The sequence below is a fragment of the Primulina eburnea genome, chromosome 2 (genome assembly GCF_022965805.1).
Source record: "Primulina eburnea isolate SZY01 chromosome 2, ASM2296580v1, whole genome shotgun sequence".
NCBI classification, from domain to species: Eukaryota; Viridiplantae; Streptophyta; class Magnoliopsida; order Lamiales; family Gesneriaceae; genus Primulina; species Primulina eburnea.
In genome coordinates this window covers 40,298,091-40,322,330 of record NC_133102.1, presented here as the reverse complement: position 1 = coordinate 40,322,330, position 24,240 = coordinate 40,298,091, and the positions used below count along the sequence as shown (strand labels likewise).

Here is a 24,240-nt window from a genome sequence, read left to right as displayed (position 1 = left end):
TTTAACTTTAATTATATATTTAATTTTTCTTGAACACTAAAATTTACAAAAATGTATAAATACATAAAATCACACACATCATAAATGTATAAGTTTTGTTTGAACACAATTAATATATATTATATCGATTTTAAAATTAAAAATTAAAATATATAAAAAAATTGATAAATAATAAAAACTTATTAAATAATATTATTTATTATATCGGTTAATTCGGTTAACTGATTTCAAAATTTTGAAAATCGTAACCGAACTGAAATAATCGATTTTTTAAAATTTAAAAACCGAGTTTCCGAAATAACCGAACCGAATTTCCGAATTGACTCGATTCAATTGGTTAATTCGGTTTAACCAAAATTTTGTTCATCCACGCGTGGTAACAAAGGATTAATTTGTCTCAAATGTACAACTGGCTGATGCGGTTACCCCACCCTAGACTAGTTTGCTCTTGGGTACAATCTTTACATCCTGCGCAGCCACGGGCGGAAATTTCAGCTCTGTCTGTGCGGTTTTCCGATTTGAACGATGTCGTACACTTGTCCTCGAGCCGGCGGCTTCGCATTTGCCAAAGTGCACGAGTCATTGCCTCACTGCAGTACGGGAAGAAACGTCGCTTTCGATTTCAAGTTCTTCGCAGATTCCACACCTTGCAATCACCGATTCGTTAAACTCGGGCACGATATGCCGTCTCGTGTCAAGTGTTCTGAGCAGGAGATATTAAAGGAATCCAGTCTTTCATCAGAGAATTTCGAGAATATGAAAGTTGGTGATCATGGAGGCGGCGGAGATGGTGGCAATGGACGATCTCCTGGAGGTGGTGGTGGTGGTGGAGGTGGAGGAGGAGAGGACAATGACGGTGACGAGGAGGAGTTTGGTCCTATTATTAGGTATGATGAGGTAATAGAAGAGGCAGAAAAACTAGGGGCAACTCTGCCTGCTGATATGCTGGAAGCTGCGAAATCGATGGGGATTCGTAGACTGATTCTTTCGCGCTACATAGATTTGCAGGTGCGAGTCCGAAAAAGTTTTGAAATTTTCCGGTGCATATAATATTTTGATGCTTTTGCGAAGGCAACATAAATAATGATTGATATGCATGTAATGAGAAATTGGTTAATTTTGAATTTTGGTTGACATGCAGGGTTCGGCTTGGCCTTTAGGATTTTTTGTGAGACATAGCTCGATGCTTCGAAACCGGATGCTGGCCGATCCTTCGTTTTTGTTCAAAGTTGGAACCGAGGTTTGTGAACTTTTGTGCTTTCATTGTTGTGATGTATAAGTAGCACATTTTGTGGAAATTATTAAAATAGAAGCAATAGCCATGGTTTTTGTTTCAGCTGGATAAAGCTTTAACTTTTTTGAAAAGTCACTTCTTGTCAACCCAGTTTTGCATAAAAAAAAGTGATTATTGATTATTCACACCCTGTAGCCTGGTTCTTATTAATCATTTGATGGGTTCTTTCCCCTAATATTTGAGTTCGATTTGATCATGTTTCAGGTGGTGATTGATTCTTGTTGCGCAACATTTGCTGAAGTTAATAAAAGAGGGAAGGATTTCTGGGCAGAGTTCGAATTGTATGCTGCAGATCTTTTAGTTGGTATTGTTGTTGACATTGCTTTAGTTGGTATGTTGGCGCCTTATGCCCGTATAGGCAAACGATCCATCTCAAGCGGATTTCTTGGACGCATGCAGCATGTCTGTGGTGCTCTTCCCAGCAGGTGACTAATCCCAGAAATGTCATTATTCATTAATGTGGTCTGAACTTCTGTAAGAGGGCCCTCTTTTAATGGGTTGTCTTAAAGCTATTCTGTAGATATGGCAGTATGTCAAAAAACTTTTTAATAGTAGATGAGGACCTTTTGTAATTTTTACTCTCAAAACAAACTGCGGAACAAGTGTCTGCTCATGATTGGGAACCTTGATCAGAGTTTTGTAATATTCATTGATGTCCGATTACTCTTATAATATCCACAGAATCTTTATTTAGTCATGCTCTGCTGCCTCCGCTGTTGGTTCCACTTTTTTGTGTTTTTGCAACCCTATTACTGGTAGTTTTTCTCATGAAATGTCTGTATGTTCTGCTCCTGATTAGTTGCTCTTGAATAATGGGTGTTTTTAAAATAGTGGATAAATTAAATATATTAACGAAAGCATTCTAGTTTGCAATGGAAGGTGGAATGAATAAATTCCCTTCCTAACAACATAAAATATATATTTTTTAGATGGACTTTGAATATACCTATCTGATTGTGAAATTAGGGAGCAAAACTGCATATGCACTAGGAGTTAATTTTGTTTAGTGTAGGTGTGTCATGAGTACAATATTCAGTGATAACCCTTGGGGACCTTGATAGATTTCTAAATATGAAACCCCCCCTTGAGAAAATGAAGAGTGAAATTGCACTATTTTTCTTAATACTACTCTCATTTGTAATATATCAATTGTAATAGTTTGATCATTCAGTGTTTTTGAAGCTGAGAGACCTGGAATTAGATTCTCATTGCAGCAGCGAATTGGCACATACTTCTACAAGGTACAACATTTTATTGGCATTTGCAGTGGCTATAAAATGTCTTGTAGGTGCATACTCTTTCTGTCGCTCAACGTCATTGAAGATAGACAGTGTTTTTAGTCATCCAAATTATAGTTCTAAACCTGTACTGTTTTTGTTTTCTTTTTTTGTTGGATGTAGGGTGTATTATACGGCTCTGTTGGGTTTGGATGTGGTCTTATTGGCCAAGGAATTGCTAATGTGATCATGAATGCTAAAAGGTTTGGTTGTCTATTTATCTTGTTATTTTTTTATTTACCTTGAAAATGTGTTCAGAAGCAATATTTGATCCACCCTCTCTCTTGTTTGAGTGTTGCATGTCTGATTGATACGAATTGTTCTCCATTTTAATATGTATTTGGTTGTATATAATTTGACTTGGGATTTTGGAACAAAATGTGAATTATTATGACCCAAGTAAAGAAAAAGGATATGGAATCAATTCATCCTACTAGATTCATTACCTCTGTTTGAGAGCATGAAGAGCTAGAAACTGTTGATATTTGTCGCCAACATCTTATATTTTACTGAATTAATGTACTATGAAAAATTTGTCATGGAAATGTTGTGAAGGATCGAGTGTGCTAGTGCCGTCGAAGGCATTTCGAACACTATATTATTCAATGAGCTGCAATAGTTCGTGTTCTAAGAATATTAACACCGATGAATTAAATCGAGTTTGGTTAAAACCAAGCAGAAGAAACTCGAAATAAGCCTTCGTTAAGAAAACTGTTATATTAGAAAGCATTTTAACTTATGTAAACTGAATAACCGAAAAAGGGTAGATTGGTTTTTGCATTCATCAGTTCAGTTATGGTGAAAACTGAACTGGCGGATACTCCAACTGATCCAAACAGTTTGAAAACAGCAGTTAATCAGTTAAATACACAAGATATGTTTATGGATGTTCGGAGATTTCAACTGCTCATATGTCACCTCTTCTACCGCCTCGGGTAGGATCAACTAGAAGACTTTGATTTATACAACTACTTGTACAAACTCACTCAGCTAGGACTTACACTACTGACTAAACTGAACTCCTAGCTACGACTGAAGGCAGCACCTTCTAGCCAACACTTCTTTAACGTCTATGTGTCAAAGACTACATACATAACTTTAATGTCTTTGTGCAAGACTGTATTTAAGTGGTTGAGAGAGTTTGTGTGTGAGAACCGAACAAGGGTGTTCTCACACACTGAGAGAAATAAGCTTCTAGACTAAACAGTTAACACGTTAAAGTGTCCCTTTGGGCTGAATGCTTCTGAAAGCAGATGTACAATGTGCGTGCTCTTTCTTTTCTCTCTTATTTGCGTTTTAGCTTCTCTTCTCTGTATCTTGCTGAGTTTTCACTGATCTTCTCTTTATATAGTTGGGAAAACTGAACATACAGTGAAACTCATTTATTGTATCCGTTGCATCTTGAATTCGTTTCTTGGACTTTGTGTCTCGACTGTTCTTCTGAAACGTTTTGTCTGTAATGCTCTGATGCAACGTCCATTGTTGTCCTTTGACTAGACAATGACTTTGTACCTTCACGCACAGCTGGAATCCACCGAAAGAGTTTGTCTTCATCTACAGCTGACAGATTATGACTAATGTTTCGAATTGGTCAGCTGAACTAATCTTCAGTTGGGCTGGTGAAATCAGTTGACTCGTCAGTTGAACTGATTTCACTCTCGTTCAGTTGAACTGATCAGCTGGGTTTTTTCATCAGTTGAACACTCCTTCGGCTGGCCAGGCTTCTGATGTTCTCCTGCTGAACCACCTATCAACTGGACAATCAGATGGACTGCTCAAATGACGTAATCAGATAGACTGATTCAGTTTGTGATCAGTTAGGTCTTCAGCTTGCGATGTAAACAACTCGTGAGTGATCCTAGCTACTGCACACTAAGGTAGATTATTAGTAATACAAATTAACAAGTTTTGTTATCATCAAAATCAAGATTGCGAACTTGAAAAGATCCAACATGTTGCTATGCTGAGTAATTAATTTTTACTTCCACATAGGATTTTTGAGTCACTGCATCTATTTATTATACACTGTGCGACCTGGTTAATTCTATATTAATAAATGAGTGTGAAACTGTGATTGTTAGTGACGTATAGTTTGTAACTTGCAGGAGTATCAAGAAGTCGGAAGAAGATATACCTGTGCCTCCCTTGGTGAAAAGTGCTGCATTGTGGGGTAAGAAAATTTGTTTTGCTTTGTGACTCTCCTCTAATTTATCAGCCTGCTATGGGTTCTGACAGTTAATATCCAAATTGGACGAATCTAGTTTCTTATTTTGAGTACACTTTCATATATTTACGCTTTGGTTGCATAGAGAAGCTCTTCTCTGTTTATTTTATAGTTTGTCGGTTCATCTTATCACATTTTTAAAAAATTGTATCATAAAATTTAAATAATTTTCATTGATTCCATTCCTAGCCCTTTTTATTAAAGAGAAGGAATTAAATCCAAGGAATTATTATCAGAGTACAGATCGAGTTCTAACAAAGATCCTATCCAACTTTAGGCAAGCTTGTGTACTGGAATTAGGAACTAATCCAGGAAAAATTTATGTATTAAGGTTATAGAAAGCCCAGGTGCTAACCTAGCTTTTCCGTTCATCGTTCGATATGCAACGTAAATGCATCTTATCCCATTAAACAGTAGCTGGTCGAAGCAACCTAAATTTTCCCTTTGTGGGTTGTCGTGTCTGTCCCTGTGTGATCAAACCTTTGGCTAAGGGTCCGAACATTAAAGATGTCCTTTTTGGACCTAAATTTCTTGCATAACTTCACAGCATTCAAGCTTTAAACGCGTCCGATAATTTAATATGATTGCAACAGCTTCGTTGGTAATAGTCTCTTACATTTAAATCCAAGCCGTCCTGTTCATCTCACTTTGTTTCATGTTTACCTTTCAGGTGTTTTTCTTGCAGTCTCTTCTAACACCCGTTACCAAATAGTAAATGGATTGGAAAGTCTCGTTGAAGCCTCACCTTTGGCAAAGCAAATCCCTCCTGTGGCTTTGGCCTTCACAGTAGGTGTACGATTTGCAAATAATATCTACGGTGGAATGCAGTTTGTGGACTGGGCTAAATGGAGTGGGGTACAATAAAGAAGTGTTTTCTTCCATTTGCACTGTGTTCACTCAGAGTGTGAAAAAATGTTAAAGCCCTACGCCCCTACCGCGAACTTGCGATACACTGGAACAGCAAAATACAGCCTAGAACCCAGAAGATACCGGGGAGTAGTTCCAGATGGTTCATTGCAGGATCAAGTGATGCAAATCTATTTTAAAAGAATTAATAAATTTGATTTTTTTAGAATTTGAACACAGGAGATTTATCGAGTAGATGAAGAAATAATGACATGTTTATCGAAGTTACGTTTAAGGTAAAACAAACAGCGCACACAGCTTTTGCAATTTAACCACAACAAATATTCGAAGTATAAATTATACCTCCTGTTTGGCTAATCTATTCATATTGTTACTGGGGTCATACTTAACTGTTCTATTAAGTTAAAACCAGATATTGTTTCTATAAAGAAAAGCACAGATCGTTTGGGACAAGCTCTGTGTATTCCATGGTATAGAAACAAAACTTGAGGAGCTGAAATTATGACACCATATTCCTAGTCTTTGAAACTGAAATAACTTTTCATATACGTAAAACATTGTGCATTTACATTTCAAGAAAACAATGAGTGCAGAGCTAGTAACACATCAGGGAAAAAGGGCTAGCAGGCTGTTGAAACAGAACAACTTACCCTCCACTTTTTCCCAAGTTCTGTTACTTGCAAAACAAATGCGTTGTCTATGCCTATACACGGTGTGTCAAATGTTGACAGTCCATATTGACCCCTCATCGACTGCAAGAACATAAATGAAAGCTTGTTCCTTTGATATCTACAGGTCTTGAGAAACTAGACTTACCAGGATCGATGTTTGGAAGCAAGACGGAATGGAGATAGGCTTTTCTGATAAATGGTGCTCAAAGTAAAGAGAATCTTCTGCGATTGCGAGAATAAGGTGTAGATGGCTGTGCTTGCTCGACTGATGCTCTTGGTGTAGGTGTCATGCTCTCCAAAATGTCACTTTCTGCATTTGAATGACGAACAAATAAGTTACATCCAATCCTCCGAGCAATGCTGCTAGGAGAACTACGGTAACTATGTGGCTTCACCACCCTTTTCATCTCTTCCTTTATCTTCCCAAATTCTTGTTCAAGTTTTTCTACTCTTGGCTTCATCCTTTCCATGTCCGTTTTCAGCCCATGGTTTTCTCGGACAAGAGTAACCCATCCATCTCGTTGAACTATTTGACCTGACATTTCAATGAGGGAAGCTGCAGGTGCAGTTTGGACATCAAGAACATGGCGGTAACGAGCTAAAGCCGTTTTCAACTGAATTTGCTCAAAATGCAATACTTGAAATGTAACTCGAAGTGGTAGCCTTTCGTTATGGGATGCATGAGCACAAGCATCAATGGAAAGCTTCTGAAAATCGATGATGCTGCAGAGATGCTCCCGCTCTTTCTCTGACAGCCAGGGATGTGTCTGTACAAGTTCAGAAAAATCCCATTTTAAACACACACAAAAAAGAAGTAACTTCATCCTCTGGTTGCAGCATAAAAACCTATAAAATTGTATCGAACCAATAATTGGGTGCGGCTAAGTATTTTAAGCATGTAAGTTGAAGCAGAACAAGTAAAGGGAGGCCCTCGAACCTTGAAGTATATATCTAATGCTCTATATAAACCGTCGTGCAAAGATCTAGAAGATTCCGGTAGAGCTTCTGCTAGAGAACGAACTTTCTTGGGTTTCAGGTTCACATCAGAAGCAACCTCTGCAATATAATTATCTACAAGTTTCGCGACTTTCTTCCAGCGTCCAGTTACAGGTGACGTTTCTCGGTCTATAGATGATGGAGATACAGAAGTTAACTTTGCTTCAGACAATACAAAAATACAAAGCATTCGTTCAACACAATCGATGGCATATAAGTTATCAGAATCCGAATAACTAGGTATAAGTAAACTATCTAAGGTTGCCAATTCTAACTGTATGCCTATTCTCCTTTCCAAAGAATCCAGACATGTATGGTTAGCTCCCAATATTAATGCCACCCGTAAGAGTCCTAGCAAAAAACGGCAGAAAGTTTTACCCTTCTTCTCGGGAAGTAAGTTCGCGACTCGTTCCAAGAGAAATAGTTGATCAACAACAGCTGGTGTCATGGTAAAACTAGCAACTGTTCTAGATATACCAACTTGTCCTCCTTTCCATCGGTCCAATCCCGGAAGGTATTTCTTACAATAGTACATTATAGCACGCACTAAATTTTCAGGTTTTATTCCTTTGGCTTCCATTCTCTGAATTAGCCTCTCAAACAATTCAACGCCTAGGAATGAAACATCCTCAAACCACCAATCAGATTCAAAACTGTGGATTTTTGCTCCGGTGTTTATACCGTTCCATAGTATGCTACCTCCAGGGCTCTGCAGGCTACCATACATCATCATAGGCCATCCAAATAAACTGGGGTCAGTACAGACCATCACCGATAAAGCATCTAGACAACGGATAATGATGTGAAGTTTGTCCAATCTTGGAAAAACTGGTTCACAGCTTCTCAGGGCTACAATGCAATTCTTCCAGGATTTTAGTACTTGCTTATGGAAGAAAATTTCGGACTTGGACAACAAATTATCTTCTCCATAATCATCACTCATATTGAGATAGTCTGCTGCACAATACAACGATACAATATTTCTTGGCGTGAACTCGATCCGACCACCATAACAGAATCTGACTGCCTCTAAAAATGTACGAACACCACCCGGAAATTCTTCAAGAGTTATCTCGAGGGTTTTATCAGAGGTACTTGGAGATTGTTCGATAAATTTAGCTAGCTTCCCACATCTTGAAATAAGAGGAAACTGGAAAATAAGCATTTTCAATCAGATTATAAATGACATATCACACTGATCTGCTACCAAAGGTACTATCCATGCTCTCCATGAAAAAGAATAGCAATAATTTGAGTTCAAGAATTACTAATAGATACATAAATTGAATATAAAAACCTACTTATATGAAATTTTAATCACCTTGTGAAGATGAAAGTTAACTCCATCCATTACCAATGTTATATCGCTGGGAAGACTTGCATTGCAGTACCTGACGTAAAATTAAAAACTTGTACAGTAAAAAAATACCATCTTAATGAAAAAAACATCCCTCCTTCCACTATTGTTCTTCCTTTTAAGTGTGTTGAGCTCCATTATTACAGGCTTCATTCTCAACTAACCAAGTCCTGATATGAGCAACATATATGCTTTGGCTGATTCCAAATCAAACCCATTGTGTAAAAAAGACAATTACCTCGCTAAAAGTATGTATTTATAAATATTTGAACAGTCACCTATCAAGCATTAGCAAATTTACAAACTTAAAAGAATAGAATAGAAAACCTTGGGTAGAGTTCTGGACTTCTAGGATCATAGAACAGAAACTTTCAGTCACCAATCACGATTTATATTGAAACACAAAACGAAAACAAGATGTTCAGAGAGGGGAGAGGAGTACCAATCATTTCCTTCGCAATATAAGCCAGAATATTTTCCAGCATGAGCCGCCATTAACAGACAGAACTTCAAGATTCTGCACCTGTCTTTCTTCACAGAGGAAAATTTCTTGAATTCGGTCCTTTTTTTCTATATAACAAACAGCCAATTCAAATCAGTTTCCTCTCTCACTTTTTTCTCCCTCTCTCTGTCCCAACCATAAAAGGTTTCTTTAACTCAATTCCGTCCATTCAAAACACAACAGATCCTGATATTCATTGTTTCCACAGCTCAGCATTTCATTAAATAACTATACAAAGGACCCATCAACAATAGGTCAGCCCACCAAACATACAAACCACATATATCCAGTTCAGTAAAGAAATCGTTAAATAATTCAAAAGAATCCACCCAATTTCCGGAGTCAAACTTGGTCATAGCTGACAGAAAAAATAAAAAAAACAACAATCATGACTCATAAAGACTATATCTTTACAACCGGCAGGTTCTACTTGTGCTTCTAACAAAGCAGGAAAAGCATGGCACATTTATAAATCCGCTTAAATAAATTCACAGGTATAAACAAGACTACGGGTCACATAAACGGTAAATGCTATCATTTTCTACAAGAATTCGAACCACCCTCTGAAAATCCCATGAACAGAGCTAATAATGCAAGGGTGTAAAATGTGTTTTGTGCGTCAAAGGATTGTGTGGAGATAGTTAGCATTTTTGTCGAACAGTTGATGTTGAGAAATCGAGGCCCGTGGATCCCATTACAGTGTCGACAAACGGACCTGTACGGTTAAAGTGCTGAAGGTAGATCGGATCTTCATCTTCTAGAAATATATATCTATTTTGCATCTGAAATAATTAATTAATTATATTTTATTATTATCTAAAATGCATTATGAAAATTAACTTTGGTTTATTTAGGGTTGATCCTAATAATATTTGGGCCTGAGTCTAACTTTTAGAAAACAGAACTCTGAATCATATAGTGTGTCTATATTTTTTTAGTTCCATAACAATTTTTTTAAATTAAATCAATACGTTAAAGATAATATAAAAAACTAAATGAATAAAAATATCGAACATGTCCAAAATTATCACTAAAAAACAACTTGTCTTACAGTTTTAGAGCTAAAAATACTAATCAAGTCTGTATAATCAAGTTGTTCAGCATTTCTTTCTCAATCGATAACATAACCAGTCTATTCAATCTTTCTTGTGACATGGTTGATCGGAGAAAAGTTTTGATGATCTCTAACTTTGAGAAACTTCGCTCTGCACTTGCTACTGTGACCGGGACAGTCAACAAGATTTTATAAGTAATATGAGCATTTGGGAAACAACCATCCATTTTCTTCATGTAATTCACTACATCAATGGTCGATTTTGCTTCTCTTGGTAATGAGCACCTCAAGAATGTCGACTCCGAAAATTGATCATCCCCATTAATATTAGAACAACCCTTATGAAAGAATTTTCAAGATTCTTGCAAGACCTCAACAAGGTTTCATTGTCTGCACGTTGTAACCTCTCTATATTGAACAAAAACCAAATATTTCTTCATATTTTTGAAACTGTTCAAATCGAGCTTTCATAGAAGAACGAGCTTGATCGATTATAAAGAGAAAATAGTTATTTCGAAAAAATTCTGCAGCTGACTGTATCACTTCTTCACTGTTATTTTCACCAAATTGTTTCTTTCTTCGAATAACATGTTTCTCTCAATGATATCGGGCTTGTCTTCGAAGAACCGAGATGAATATTGAGGAAGATTGAGGAATAAATCGATAACAGACTACGCAAGTTTTATTTAATAAATACTTGGTTTTGGTCTATCTAGTAACTATTATATATAATAATTTTTTTAAAAATTTTTGGACCCAAAAAAGAGATGGTCCTGAGTCATTGGATTCATTTATCTCTTAATAAGCACGGCTCTGAGTTCATCATGAGGCAAACCCCTGTCCGTCTCACTCCGAAACCCGGGAGTCTGGATCCGTTAAACTTTTTAAATTTTTGTCACTATACGATAAAATAAAATGTTTAAAATTAATAAATCATCAAAATTAATTTCCAATTTTATATTAATAATATTAAGAAAAAAGGTTAACGTATTAGTTTTTATCAACATATAACCAAAAAATATAATTATACATTATTAAACATATCAAAACAAAATAAAATAAAATTATTTCAATCCTAAAATATTATGAATATTATTAATAATTAAAGTATGAATATTGGTGAGACGGATTAACTTAGTCTATAATTATAATGAAAAATAATTTTTCAAGACATAAAAAATAATATTTTTCTTGGACCGAGTCATCTTAGAAATTTTTTTCACAAAATTGACTAATCAGATGTTCTCACGAAATAGTAGCACCATAAATTACAAAATTTCATAACATAAAAATGATATAAACTTTCTTATCTTTTGAAAGAAGAGAAATACTCTTAATGTATGCTAATTTATTTCAAGATCTGAAAAATATATATAACTAATTTGAATCATCATATGAGTATCTAACTCGTCCGAGACTCATTTGTAGACCCGTTCAAAGAGGTCTAACCCGTTCTGAACACGTTGAATTTAATATGAGTTGGATTTGGACTCAACTCATTGTCATCTTTACTTTATATCAAAATATTTTATTCCGAAAATGGTTATACCCTAAAAAAATAATTACACAAATATGATTAAATACTACATAAATATTTTGTTTTGCATATTTATATATGTGTGTGTGTAAAAATTAAAAAAAAAATACATTGCAATAATTAAAATCCTACATATTGTGTTTGTGTGGGTGCTAGATTTTAAACGTAATTTGACATTTCCTCCTTTCTAATGTATAATTCAAATATTTCTCGATGAATGAAGAGCAACAGTACAGGTGAATTAGAATGATATGATGAAACAAAGGCCAGCAAAAACCTAAGAACACTTTATTGTTTCGCATGGAAGCTGTTGGCCTTTGCTTGAAGACTTTCCACTTCCTTTGCTTCTAAGACAATTTATGATATATATTTGGAAGTCCTTGAGAAATCGTTATTTGTACGAAAAAGAGAAATCTGACGAGACATGTTTTCCACGTCAAAACTACTGATATTTCATTTAGAGATATAAACGATTCAAATCAAACCAAACAGTATTAAGTTTGAGCTTGGCTCGATTAAGATTGTTTGAGTCGAGCTCGATTCGAACTTCTATTATCATGTTCGAGCTTTGTTTGTATTGAAATTACTAAGCTCGAGAAAAGAGTTCGTTAAAAGCTCGTTTATCATGTTAATCAAGCAAGGCTTGAGCTTAATTCATTTATAGCTCATTTATCATGTTTAACAAGTCTGGCTGGAGCTCGGCTCATTTTCAAGCTCGGAAAGCATAGAATTGAACTCGAGTTTGAGCTTAATTCGAGCTTGTTAAAAATTAAGTTTATTCATGAACTAATTTTAAATCAAACATAAAAGTATAATTTTATTTATAAATAACCAAAACGATAAAAATAACAACTAAAAAAACATAAATTCATATATTATTGAACATATCAAAATAATATATCTAGTATCCAGATAACAAATATTCGTCGTACTATTACCATATAAATAACATTGCCATAATTTCACTCATTTAATACTTCATTCACTGTGTTCCAAGTAAATTTTATTTTTTAATCAATATAAGTTCATTATATTCAAATTAAAATGTAATCGTGACTATGTGATGTACATTATCTTTTTTTCTACAATGTTTTGTGTTCAAGTCCTTTCATTGACATTAATACTAATATTTTTATTTGTCAACTCAACAAATGAACCAAGTTCGAGCTTACGAGCCACCTAAATAAGTCGAGGTCGAGCTTACGAGCCACTTAAACAAACCAAACTCGAGCTCGTGAACCTATTATTGAACATGTTTACGAGCTCACGAGCCGAATATCCTTAAACTTCAGTTTAGTTTAATTAAATTTTCGAGCTCCAAATGAAGCTTGACTTGATATGATTAACTAACGAATTCAAACGAGTTTTTTATCGAGCCGAGCTTCAAATTACTCGCAAACAGTTTGATTCATTTACATCCCTACTTTCGGCGTATCATACGTAAGGCATGTTTTCCAAGTAAATCTCAAAATAAATTTAAAAATAAGACACCGACACGTAATTTTATTCATTAGAAACACAGGATACAAAAACACAATACAGAGATTATTTCAGGGATAAATATAGTTGTACATCACCATGAGGTCTCCAAGGTATTGAACACACAGTGGGTGTAAAACTGGACGCTAGAGACAAATTTAAAATATATATATATATATATATATATATTAATACAGAAAAACAATTTTAGTATTTTATAGGCATACACAAACGATACATAGAGCAAATTGAAGTGAGAACACATTTTGCATTCAGCTTGCGACTGGTTTGGAAGTAGCTTTCTTTACAGCTTCGGCGTACGTCCGGTGTTGGTAAGTAAGAGTAGACTCGAGTAAGTCCCAAAGCGACGTCTTTGGGTTCCAGCCTGATAATTATGTGATTTAGAGAGGAAAAAAAACCTTTGGAAGATGAGTTTTAGTAGTCACGAGTTTTATGAGAGAAGTATATATACCAAGTTGTTTATTGATGATGGTCATGTCTGGTATTCTCTTGTCACTGTCGTCGTATCCTTCTCCGTAAAATTCTTTGGAGCTTATATCGATTGTAGGTGTATCCAACGGAGACTCTCCAGTGACCTTCGAGTAAACCTGCAAATGAACCAAGAAAAACACCCGGTTGTAAAAATACCCAGAAGAAATGACCGTCCTACTCAAAAGCCTAGCCTATTAAAAAAGAGTCATCCTCGATCCTAGAAGTTTTTTCACAATTACTTGTAGACCCGATGTAGGATCGAACGCAAAATATTGCAAATTTTATTGAATTAAAAGGTAAACATAGAACACAAATCACCTGAGTCATCATTTCAGCAAGCTGCTTAACAGTGACTTCATTATCGGGGTTGCCAACGTTGAATATCTGACCGTTGGCCCTGGCGGGGTTTTCCTGAGCAAAAACGTTGCAGTAAAATAATGTTTGAAAGATTTATGCCAGACAAGAATATGGGGGAAATATAAATCAAACATACAATCATCAAATGAACAGCTTCAATGGCATCCTTAATATAAACAAAGGTTCTCTGTGATTGACCACCATCAACAAGCTTTAATGGTTCACGCCTCAAGAGATTCTGAGCATTAAGGAGGGAGAATCAAACCATTTTCGAAACAAAGTTAATGAGTTGCGTATTATAGTCAGGGGAAAGAAATGTACGTTGCTAAAGCATGCAAGAACCCTGGGAACACCCTCGCTTGGACCATCGATCCCAGGTATGAAATCCATTCGAGGACCAATCCAATTGAACGGCCTTACTATTGTGAATTGGAGACCATTCTCAGAACCCTCAGCTGTGAAATAAAGGAAGATGAGAAAAATATAATCATGTACGTGCAGTTTAACGTCAAAACGGAATATGGATGAATATGGATCATTATCACTACCATAGATCAACCTCTCGATCAACTGCTTGGCACATGCATACGACCATCTTTGCTTCTCAATTGAGCCAAAAATGCACGGGGATTCATCTTCTTTAAGAAGATAGTAAGCAGGATCCTGAGAAAAGATGATAAAACTTGTTTCAGGAATGTCACCAAACAAATCAAGCCAAAGGCAATTGTAAATCCCGAGTTTCCTTCGTATTTCAAAGCCGAAGTACAAGTCATGGCTGTCATAAATTACTCTAAAAAAATAACATGGATCATACGGATGTTGTAAATTAGAAACATCACTGAAAACACACAGAACAATATTATGGAAGTAGCAAATGAATGACAGAATCTGTCAAGTTGACTTCAGCTCTGAGAAACTATACCAGTGGAATGAACTTATAAAACAAGAAACAGAGAGGCCAACACAGCAAATTAAAAGCTTAAAGAGCATGAATAAAAACCCGAGTCGTAAAACACTGTTGTTCAAGTTTAAATGTCTCTGTCACATGCGCAAAAAACAAATTTAATCAAGAACAGGGAACCAAGAGGTAAATCGGGTCAGGTGGACAGATAAGCTCTGAAAAACCTAAAGGATGTTCAAACGGCAAGATGAACTACTAACTATCTTAAACAGGCAATGGACAGTGTTAAATATAAGTTGATATTGTTACTTTGCCAAATAGAAAAGTAAGATAATATCAGTTGCATGCCCCTGCAGGTGTTATCTTGGAACATGACATGGAATCTACATAATAGCATGTGCATCACATAGAGTCCAAGCTGAAAGAAGAATAAATACATAAACTAACTAGAAATTTCTGGCAGAAGATGATGTACATTAAGCTCAGTCTTAAGGAGACTTGTAAATGAATGCATATCCCTACGCCATACCATATTCATGGGTCTTCTACACGTTATTTCAATAATAATATAGATCAAAATAATTATATATTTCTCGAGCATGATCAATACAGAAAAAAAATTCAGCAAGGGTCTTTTTAATAGAACATAATATTAAATTTAAAATGACCGTGTGGAGCTGCATGAACAAATTTTCTAGTGACATTGGAGAAGTTGACTCATTGACACCTTCCTTTGTTGGTCCAGTCGTAGATAAAGAACTCGACAAAAAAAAATAGGATGAAGACTTCTAAAATGTATCATACATCAATTAACAAAATTTCTGGAGTATGGTCGAGATAGAAAGGGAGTTTGTTAAGAGTAACCACATTTGTTCAAATCAAATATTTTAACTTAAAATGACTGCGAGGCCATGGACAACTTTTTGAGTGACGTTAGAAAAGTTGATACCTTCCTTTGTCGGTTCAGTTGTGAAGGACAGAAAAAGCACTCAACAAAGCAAATGGAAACAAGACTTCTCTTATGTAGCATACCTCAATTATAAAATCTAAAAAGGTAACTGAAGCAAAAGCTCACCCCCCGCAATGGGCTATCTTTAGGTAAAAAAGAACCGATTGTTTTCCCATAGATTTCACAGGTGGAGAAATGTATGAGACGCTTGCCATTCTCTGAGCAGTATTTCACCTAAATCCAAACCAATATCATCTTCAATCGGGTAAACATTAATGAGATCTTTCAATTAGATGGAATAAGCATCATCACTTACGACTGGAAGAGCATCAATGAAATTGCTGTAAATTGTGTCGAGAGGACGCGTATTGTAATCCGCCGGAGTGCATATGGCAGCTAAATTTATGGTCTGCCGTCACAAGAAAATTTTCAAAATTCAGACCGGTAAATTTATAGCATTTGACGGCGACGCTATCATCGCTGCTGGAAATCATATAATTAATGCTGAAGAGAAAGCGAGCATATATATAAAAATAATAATAATAAAGAAAGGAAAACAAAGACATATTGCCTAAGAAAAAGAAAATCTAGAATGCAGTCTAACTCTGGCCTCGTGAAAACATCAAATTTCGAAATCAGAAGTAGTTTACACCAAGAAAAAGAAGATTCATCAGAAATCGCGACACACGAAAGCTTAAACTGCGAATTTCAAAGCAACGGATTTTAAAAGCAACAGCCAATGCACACACTGGAAAGCACGAGGAAACTTAATAAAGAAAAAAGAACTCAGATCCGAATTAGAGCCACGACCCATAAAAACACAAACACCTTCAAAATCGAATGAAATGCGAGAAGAAGTCGAAGAAAATTACGAGATCCGCCATCTTGATGAGACCTTCGAGGCGAGAGTCGTTCTTAATATTGAGTCGATGAAACTGGATGCGATCAGCCCAGGGCGCCGAGACGCTTCCAGAAGGCTCTAGGAGGTGCTTAATCTTGTCATTGTAAACATCGACCGCCAACACCACATGCGGCGTTTCCGCCATGAGCTTCTCGCACAAGTGCGAGCCGATGAAACCTCCGGCGCCAATCATGCATATCGTGATCGGCTTGATCAGATTACCGTCCAGATCTACTCTTGCACTCGCCATTTCTGATTTTTGCCTTGCCTACAAGCTCTTGGTTCTCTCTGGTGGTACGTGTTATTTAAAGCTGGGGAAAGGGGCATTTTTTTTAAATATATAATAAGGTCATTTTCTTAAAAGAAAAAATATATATTTATCTAAAATAATATAAAATATCTAATGAAAGATACGGTGCCGTCCCTACATTGATTTTTGAGATTTTAGTTTTATTAGCACATTTAAAATCTTTATTATTTTTAAAAATAATCTTACTAACATTAAATTTTATAATATAGTCTTATATTAGTTATATTCTCTAAAATGATCGTATTTTTTTTTCTATTTAAATTTATTAATGCAACTGAGTATAAATAAATTTACTAATTTTTTTACTTTATATATTTTATTTTTGAACTTGACATGCGATAGTTTTCTAATGATCATAAAAAAAATTGGTAAATCTATAAATAATCATGAAATTCATAAATAGTTTTAATTTTTACAATTTGATTTTAATTTGATACATATTTATTTATATTATAATAGAACATTAATAAATGATGAATGTATTGTATAAATTGGTATAATAATTGGTCGATTGAATACAAAAATAGTAAATTCATTATATAATAATTGTTATAATAATAAATGATGATGATGAGCTATCATTAGTATTCTAATCGTTTATCGTTATTTTTTATTTTATTAATTTTTATTTAAAAAATTATTTTTTTATTATTTATTTTCAATTTAAAATTTGTGAAAGAAAAAAGGAAGAAAAATAAAGTCTGATTCTACATTAACTACTCCATATTGCAAATTAGAAAATTGTTCTTATTTTATTATTTATTTTTTTGAAAAAACGACGACTAATCTTTTTTACTTTGATAGAAATATTTCAAATTCTAATCATGAACTTGTGCGTCCATATAAAAAGGCTCTAAATACTCGAACAATTGTGAAAATACAATTATAATTCATCAATATATTTTCGGTGCATATTATATAAACTTCGAGCTCACACATCATTTTATTTATATATCAAATATCAACATTTTTTTTTAGTAAATATGACTTTTTTTTATGACGATGGAATTCACAGCTGCTATTCTTCGATGATAATTAGGTAAACATTTGGGCTAACACTTATAGCTCATATGTCATCGAGCATATGTCATCGAGGTCCAAAATTTGGGTTGATCGGGTCTAAATTCACTCGGTTGTATATTTACCTAGGACCGTTTATAATGTTCTTGATTTTAAGAAATTCAGTTTGGGAAAAGTATCCATCATGTACACGTTACGATGAAGTTGGTTCATTTGATTAGAGTTTGGCAAAATTTTGAATTCGGATTTTGCTATTTTTGGATTAGATCAAGTTATTATTGTTGGAGAAATAATCATATAAAAATCAATAATTCATCATGTTAAATCATAAAAAAAATTAATCAATAAAATGTAACGAAAACGTATGGTAATAGTACTTAATCCTTTATAACACATAGTTTATCTTCCAAATCTAAGCACTTTTTTTTTTACTAAAGCCTTTTAGTTTTCTCCTTGAATTTAAATTTTATAATGATGTTTCAGAAATAAAGAACATGATAATACACTATCTAAGAACCATAAGGGCATCTCCAGGAGCAAGGGTCTTCTCCAACGGGACAGCACAGCTCCATTTCCCTCGGGAACCCCTGCGATAATTTGGCGCAGGGAAGCTCTTTTTTTTTTAATTATAAATATTTATATTAAAAGTTATAAATATTATTTATATAATAATATGATATTATTATATAAATTTAATAATTAGATATATTTAATTATAAAAATTTATAAATAGATTTTTAAAAAAACATTTAGAACTAAACATCTAACATACAAATTTATTGAATAATATTTAAACATTCAAGCACACAATTAAAATAAAAATATGAATTCGAATTCATATAATTTAAATGCAAATATAATAAAGATAAACAAACTAAATCGTCAATAATTTGGAAAATCGGATCCAGATCCTCCAAAATCACCAAAATATTTTCCAAATATGATGTCCTCATGTTGAGGACGTTCAACATCACTTTTTTGCATAATTCTTGCTCGTTCATTTTGAACAATTTGACGAATTTCTTGATCGTTAATTGTGCTTAAATCCATATACAAAACTTTTATTTTCCTCCTGAATGTTAGCCAATTCTATTTGTTGTTGACGAATTTCTAGTTTTTTTTTTTCCTCATTTTGCAATGCTAACAGCTTAATATCATAATTTTGTTACATATCAGTAGGTCTCTTCTGCAATGCATTGATAAGTCAGCGATGTCCTTCTTTCATCATAGAAATTAATTCCGAAACATTTTCTTCTATTTTTTTTCTTTAATTTGGATTTTTTTTCACTCCAAGAGGTCGTTGAGATGGAGTCCCCCTGCATTTTCATCACTGCTTAAACTAATTGAAAATGAATTTACTGCAGGGGAACCTGATATTAGAGATTCTGGTTCTTGAGTATCCGAATGTGATGAATCCAAATTTGTGACGTGTTGTTTGGATACTGGCATCAGTGCACTTTCGTTGGCCGAAAATTTCGCCATATCTTTCATTATAGGCCAAACATGATCAAACTTGAATCCTTTAGTGATTTTTTTTTTTTTCTTACATCATTAAATCCTTTGTCATGTTCAATTGCACATAAATATATTACTCTTATAAAAAATAGAATTAGAGTATTCATATAAATATAATAATAAATACTTATAATATCTTCTTCAGATGCATCACTCGGCTTCAACTTTTCAATTATATTAACACATCCACATTATTTTCTAATAGCGCGGAGGATAACTTGCATGCGACATTGCAATGATCTGATATTGCGTACTTGCATGTTATTCGATTTGTCGACATTGAAAGCTTCTTCAATCCGACTCAAAAATCATTATTTGGATTGGCTTTTGCGAAACGTCAAGTTAAACATGAAACACGAGTTTATCTTCTTCAATAGCGTAATTAGTTATTCGAAAAGTGGAGTTCATTGAATTTCTTTGAAAAATGAGATTTTTTTTAATCAACCAACAAGAAGTTCATTTATAGTGGGAAGGTGACCTCCATTCAAAAGTGCATCTACTAATAAAAACGTATTTATCAGTCAAAACTCACATATCAGTCCAAACTCATCTACCATTCAAAACGTATCTACCAGTCAAAACTTATCTGCCAGAATAAATAAATCAAATAGAAAATATAATTATCGCAATTACATCACTAAATTTTAAAAATACACATTTAATAACTAATAAGAAAAAAATTAAATAAATCAAATAAAAAGAATATTCCAAAAATATTTTTTTTAGAGTAATATTTGAAGTAGATGAGTTGAAGATGAATATTGTATTTGGTGCAGAAATTGCACTATTTTAAAATAGAGTTGCTTTAAAATAGAGTTGCTTTAAATAGAGTTTTAGGTTGGAGATGGTCTAACTGTTATAAAGATAATTATAATTATCTTCTAATATTTTTGTTTTAGCTCATTATAAAAGCAAAATTATATTTTAGTATCAACACGTGAAAACACACAAGTTATTAAATACATTAAATTTCATTAACTAAAACTTTAATGTGAACTTGAACTTAACTTTAATAAACAACAAACAATATATAATTAATTATGCACTATAAGCTCTTACAACATAAAATTGATATGGCAATATGTGTTCTGAACATGTTTACATTATTATATCTAAGTTCTGAGGGAGTTTTTTATTTTATTTTATTTTATTTGAAATAAATTAAATGGTTCCTTCTCAATCTCTTAACTACCACGGAGTAATGATTCGACTTGAAAAAATGACCGAAACTCTATTTAGATAAGTATTTATAAAAGTGTTTTTTTATATAAAGACAAAAACTCATGTGAGACGATTTTATTGGTCGTATTTTGTGATATTGATATCTTATTTAAGTCATCTATGAAAAAGTATGACTTTTTATGTAAAGAGTATTACTTTTTATTGTTAATATCAGTAGGGTTGACCGTCTAATCGATAAAGATTCGTGAGACTTACTCTTATATAAAAAATCATTTCATTATTTTATAAATATTTTTTATAATTAAAAAAGGTGTTCGTACAATAATTTTACAAAAACCTTTAATTGTAATTTTTTTTTCCATTAAATTTTTCACTTACAAAACGTTTAAAATATTGGTCCATATGTAACACGCCAAACCGATCCAAAAAGTAGTGGCAATACCACCATTATTTCGTAGTACAGAAATTTGATTGTCCTTCTGAAATTTTCAATAGCGAGTGGGCTCACGTAGGTTTTGTTTCCATGCTAAAAATTAAACCAAAAACTTGTGTTTGACGATCTCACAAGTCATATTTTGTCAGACAGATCTTTTATTTGGGCCATCCATGAAAAAATATTACTTTTTATTGTGAATATCAGTAAGATTGATCCGTCTCACAGATAAAAATTCGTGGATCGTTTCACAAGAGACTTACTCAAATTAATTGTTCCAAAAATTCAAGTAACTACTAATTTGGACATGTGGTTGTTGGCACAAAAAAAATATTTTTATTTACAGCTGATACTTGTGTAAAATAATTTTTATATGTTTTAATAATATTTTTTTGTGGTATTTAAATATTTTTTATTTCAAAATTTTCTGCTCAAGTTCATTTCGTGTGCTTTTTTTTAGTGGGTTTCTTTTGATTTAAAAATGACTTTTTGTATTCACGATTTCTAGTTAAATAATCGAAATGATTCAGTACCCAATTAAGTAATAGAAATGATTGGTGTTATTTATTTATTTTGTCATGTAACTCGAAGTTTCTATTCTTAATAAATTCCTGGACAAACCAATAATTTGCGAACAATATTAGTTATAAGTCTCAATCGACAAATTTTATACGACATATTCGTACAAAAAAAATATTAATAAAGAGAATTAAATTTGTAATAATTAATCAAATATTTATTTATAAATAAATACTTCACTTACTCAAAACTTCTGAATGAAAATGATTGATGTTCTTTAGTTCCACGTGAATGTGGATGGACTACAATTTGCCGACAAATAGTGATCATCGGAAATCTGAGAAACAACGTGCATAAATCATATTAGAATATTTCAAACAAGTCGTTCGACTGAATTAGAAGAAAATAAAGTTTTGTGAGCTAGACAGATCGACGCATCGTTAACAGATCGACGCATATGCTGAATAAACTTAAAATTATATCTGCTAAACCTTCTAGATCATCGAGTATTTTCAAGGCCGCCTTTGTGATATCCTTACCAATTATCGACCATAGCTTCTGATCGAATAGAGCCATAAATTCATCCAATCGTGTAGGGGGTGTCAAAATACGACACGACCCATCAATCCGACATGGTTCAACCCGAAAATTTAAGGTTTGGGGTTTTCGGATTAGGGTCAGATCGGGTTAGACACCATAGCTGAGCCGAAAAAAATGACCGGATTGGGTTGGGTTGGGTTCGGGTTGACCCGAAAGTTTAAATTTTTATTTAAAAAAATATATAAATAATAAATATTACTTATATTTTTTATATATTTTATATCTGAAAAATATTTATTGAATATTTATAGCGTAAATTTTCATAATTTAGGATTTATTTTGAACATTTTTATTTTTAAAATAATTCTTTATTTGATTTAATAAATATACTTTATTTTTCTACGATTAGACTTTCAAATTTAAATCATACATATGAGGGAGCTTTTGTTATTATGTGTTTAAATTAAAATATTATTATTATTATATTTTGAATTATATTAATTTTCTTTAAAAAATTCAAAATCGGATTATAGTGGTTGATGAGTTGATCGGGTTGATTCGGGTTCAGATTCGTGTTGAGAGTTTTCGAGTTGGCTCGGATTCAGGTTGAACACTTTTTGAATAGTACTATTGCTCAACCTGACCTAACCCATCCGTAAACTCGGCACAGTTGACCTAATTATTCACACAATGGGCAAGGAGTTATTATTCAAATGATTGTTTTGAAAAGAATGGGGATGGTTATTGAGACATTCTTGATTGTAATATTAATTTTTTTAAAAAAAATTAATAAACATCAGCGCCCTTGATTTTATTTAAAAAAAAAAACGAAAAAGCATAAGTAAAAAGCAAAAACTTGTGTGAGATGGTCTCATGGGTCGTATTTTGTGAGATAAATCTCTTATTTGGGTCATCCATGAAAAAGTATTACTTTTATGCTAAAATATTACTTTTTATTGTGAATATCGGTAGGATTGACTCGTATAAAGATTCGTGAGATCGTCATACTCTCATGTAAAATTATTACATATTAAACCCAGTGTTCTTAAAATCGGAAACAAAACCCAAATGGGATATATTTGATTGAGATTTTTTTAAGACAAATCAACTGTTATTGTTTGCTTGTTTCGTGGGTTGTCTTCTTCCTCTTGGTTCATCTTTCGAAACTGCGACACACCAAATATATATCAATTATTATAGAAAAAAAAAATTATATACGACGATACGATATATCCAGGTGGGCCTGGAGCTACACAAAAACCCATTTATAACTTCAATACGGATCCAAATCGTTGTAAAATGTTTGATTTGGGTTCATAGATTGTTCTGTTATGGGATACAATCAGTTCATAGCCGTTCAACTAAAGGTTTTGTCTTTGCAGTTTGTTGGTTAAAGAAATTGGTTTTTAAAATTTATTTTGGTTGTATGAATTTTGAATGGATTTGATAACTAAATAAGAATGTTGAACTGAAAATTTTCGAATTGTATGTGTGGAGAGTTGGTCTTTTTAAAAAAATAATCATGGTTTTACATATTGAATAAGTTTTATGGTTATGAACTGTTTCGGACGGTTGTTGTAGGTTTACGGGTTTTTTTTTTGTAAAATGATCGAGTAGAGTGCAAAATATTAGAATATATATTAAAATTATTTCAAAAACAATAACAATAAAATGTCTTTCAAATATAAAATATAACTCAAATAATCAAAATAAATAAAAAAATTAAAACTATAATCAAGATTAAAATATTCCTACTAAGAAATAAATACTCTAAACAAATACAAGACTAATATGAAGAATATTTAAGAAGAAAATGAGTGGTTTTTTTTTTAGGAGGAAGAATTTTTGTCTGAGAGTTGAGAT

General features: G+C 33.3%; 3 protein-coding genes across 4 annotated transcripts; 1 reads left to right on the top strand and 2 right to left on the bottom strand.

The window, feature by feature from the left end:
• The first annotated feature begins 405 nt into the window (after positions 1 to 405).
• Positions 406 to 5,968, top strand: LOC140823172 (protein RETICULATA-RELATED 1, chloroplastic-like). Its single transcript, XM_073184357.1, has 7 exons — positions 406 to 1,008; positions 1,142 to 1,240; positions 1,499 to 1,719; positions 2,466 to 2,535; positions 2,695 to 2,774; positions 4,677 to 4,741; positions 5,466 to 5,968. The coding sequence occupies exons 1-7, from the start codon at positions 526 to 528 to the stop codon at positions 5,657 to 5,659; spliced, it is 1,212 nt and encodes a 403-aa protein (XP_073040458.1). The 5' UTR covers positions 406 to 525; the 3' UTR covers positions 5,660 to 5,968.
• A 125-nt stretch (positions 5,969 to 6,093) lies between these two features.
• On the bottom strand, positions 6,094 to 9,936 carry LOC140823171 (BTB/POZ domain-containing protein At3g44820-like). 2 transcript variants are annotated; one of them, XM_073184356.1, is made up of 5 exons: positions 9,129 to 9,936; positions 8,651 to 8,720; positions 7,708 to 8,479; positions 7,271 to 7,458; positions 6,094 to 7,100 (listed from the first exon to the last, which is right to left on the bottom strand). In XM_073184356.1, the coding sequence occupies exons 1-5, from the start codon at positions 9,179 to 9,181 to the stop codon at positions 6,537 to 6,539; spliced, it is 1,647 nt and encodes a 548-aa protein (XP_073040457.1). In that variant the 5' UTR covers positions 9,182 to 9,936; the 3' UTR covers positions 6,094 to 6,536. The 2 variants fall into 2 exon arrangements, with proteins under 2 accessions (XP_073040457.1, XP_073040456.1); XM_073184355.1 differs by having other exon boundaries at positions 6,097 to 7,100; positions 7,271 to 8,479.
• A 3,314-nt stretch (positions 9,937 to 13,250) lies between these two features.
• LOC140823169 (UDP-D-apiose/UDP-D-xylose synthase 2-like) lies at positions 13,251 to 17,156 on the bottom strand. Its single transcript, XM_073184354.1, has 9 exons — positions 16,830 to 17,156; positions 16,274 to 16,366; positions 16,084 to 16,191; positions 14,656 to 14,770; positions 14,429 to 14,562; positions 14,244 to 14,345; positions 14,069 to 14,161; positions 13,731 to 13,866; positions 13,251 to 13,643 (listed from the first exon to the last, which is right to left on the bottom strand). The coding sequence occupies exons 1-9, from the start codon at positions 17,106 to 17,108 to the stop codon at positions 13,531 to 13,533; spliced, it is 1,173 nt and encodes a 390-aa protein (XP_073040455.1). The 5' UTR covers positions 17,109 to 17,156; the 3' UTR covers positions 13,251 to 13,530.
• Positions 17,157 to 24,240: the final 7,084 nt, after the last annotated feature.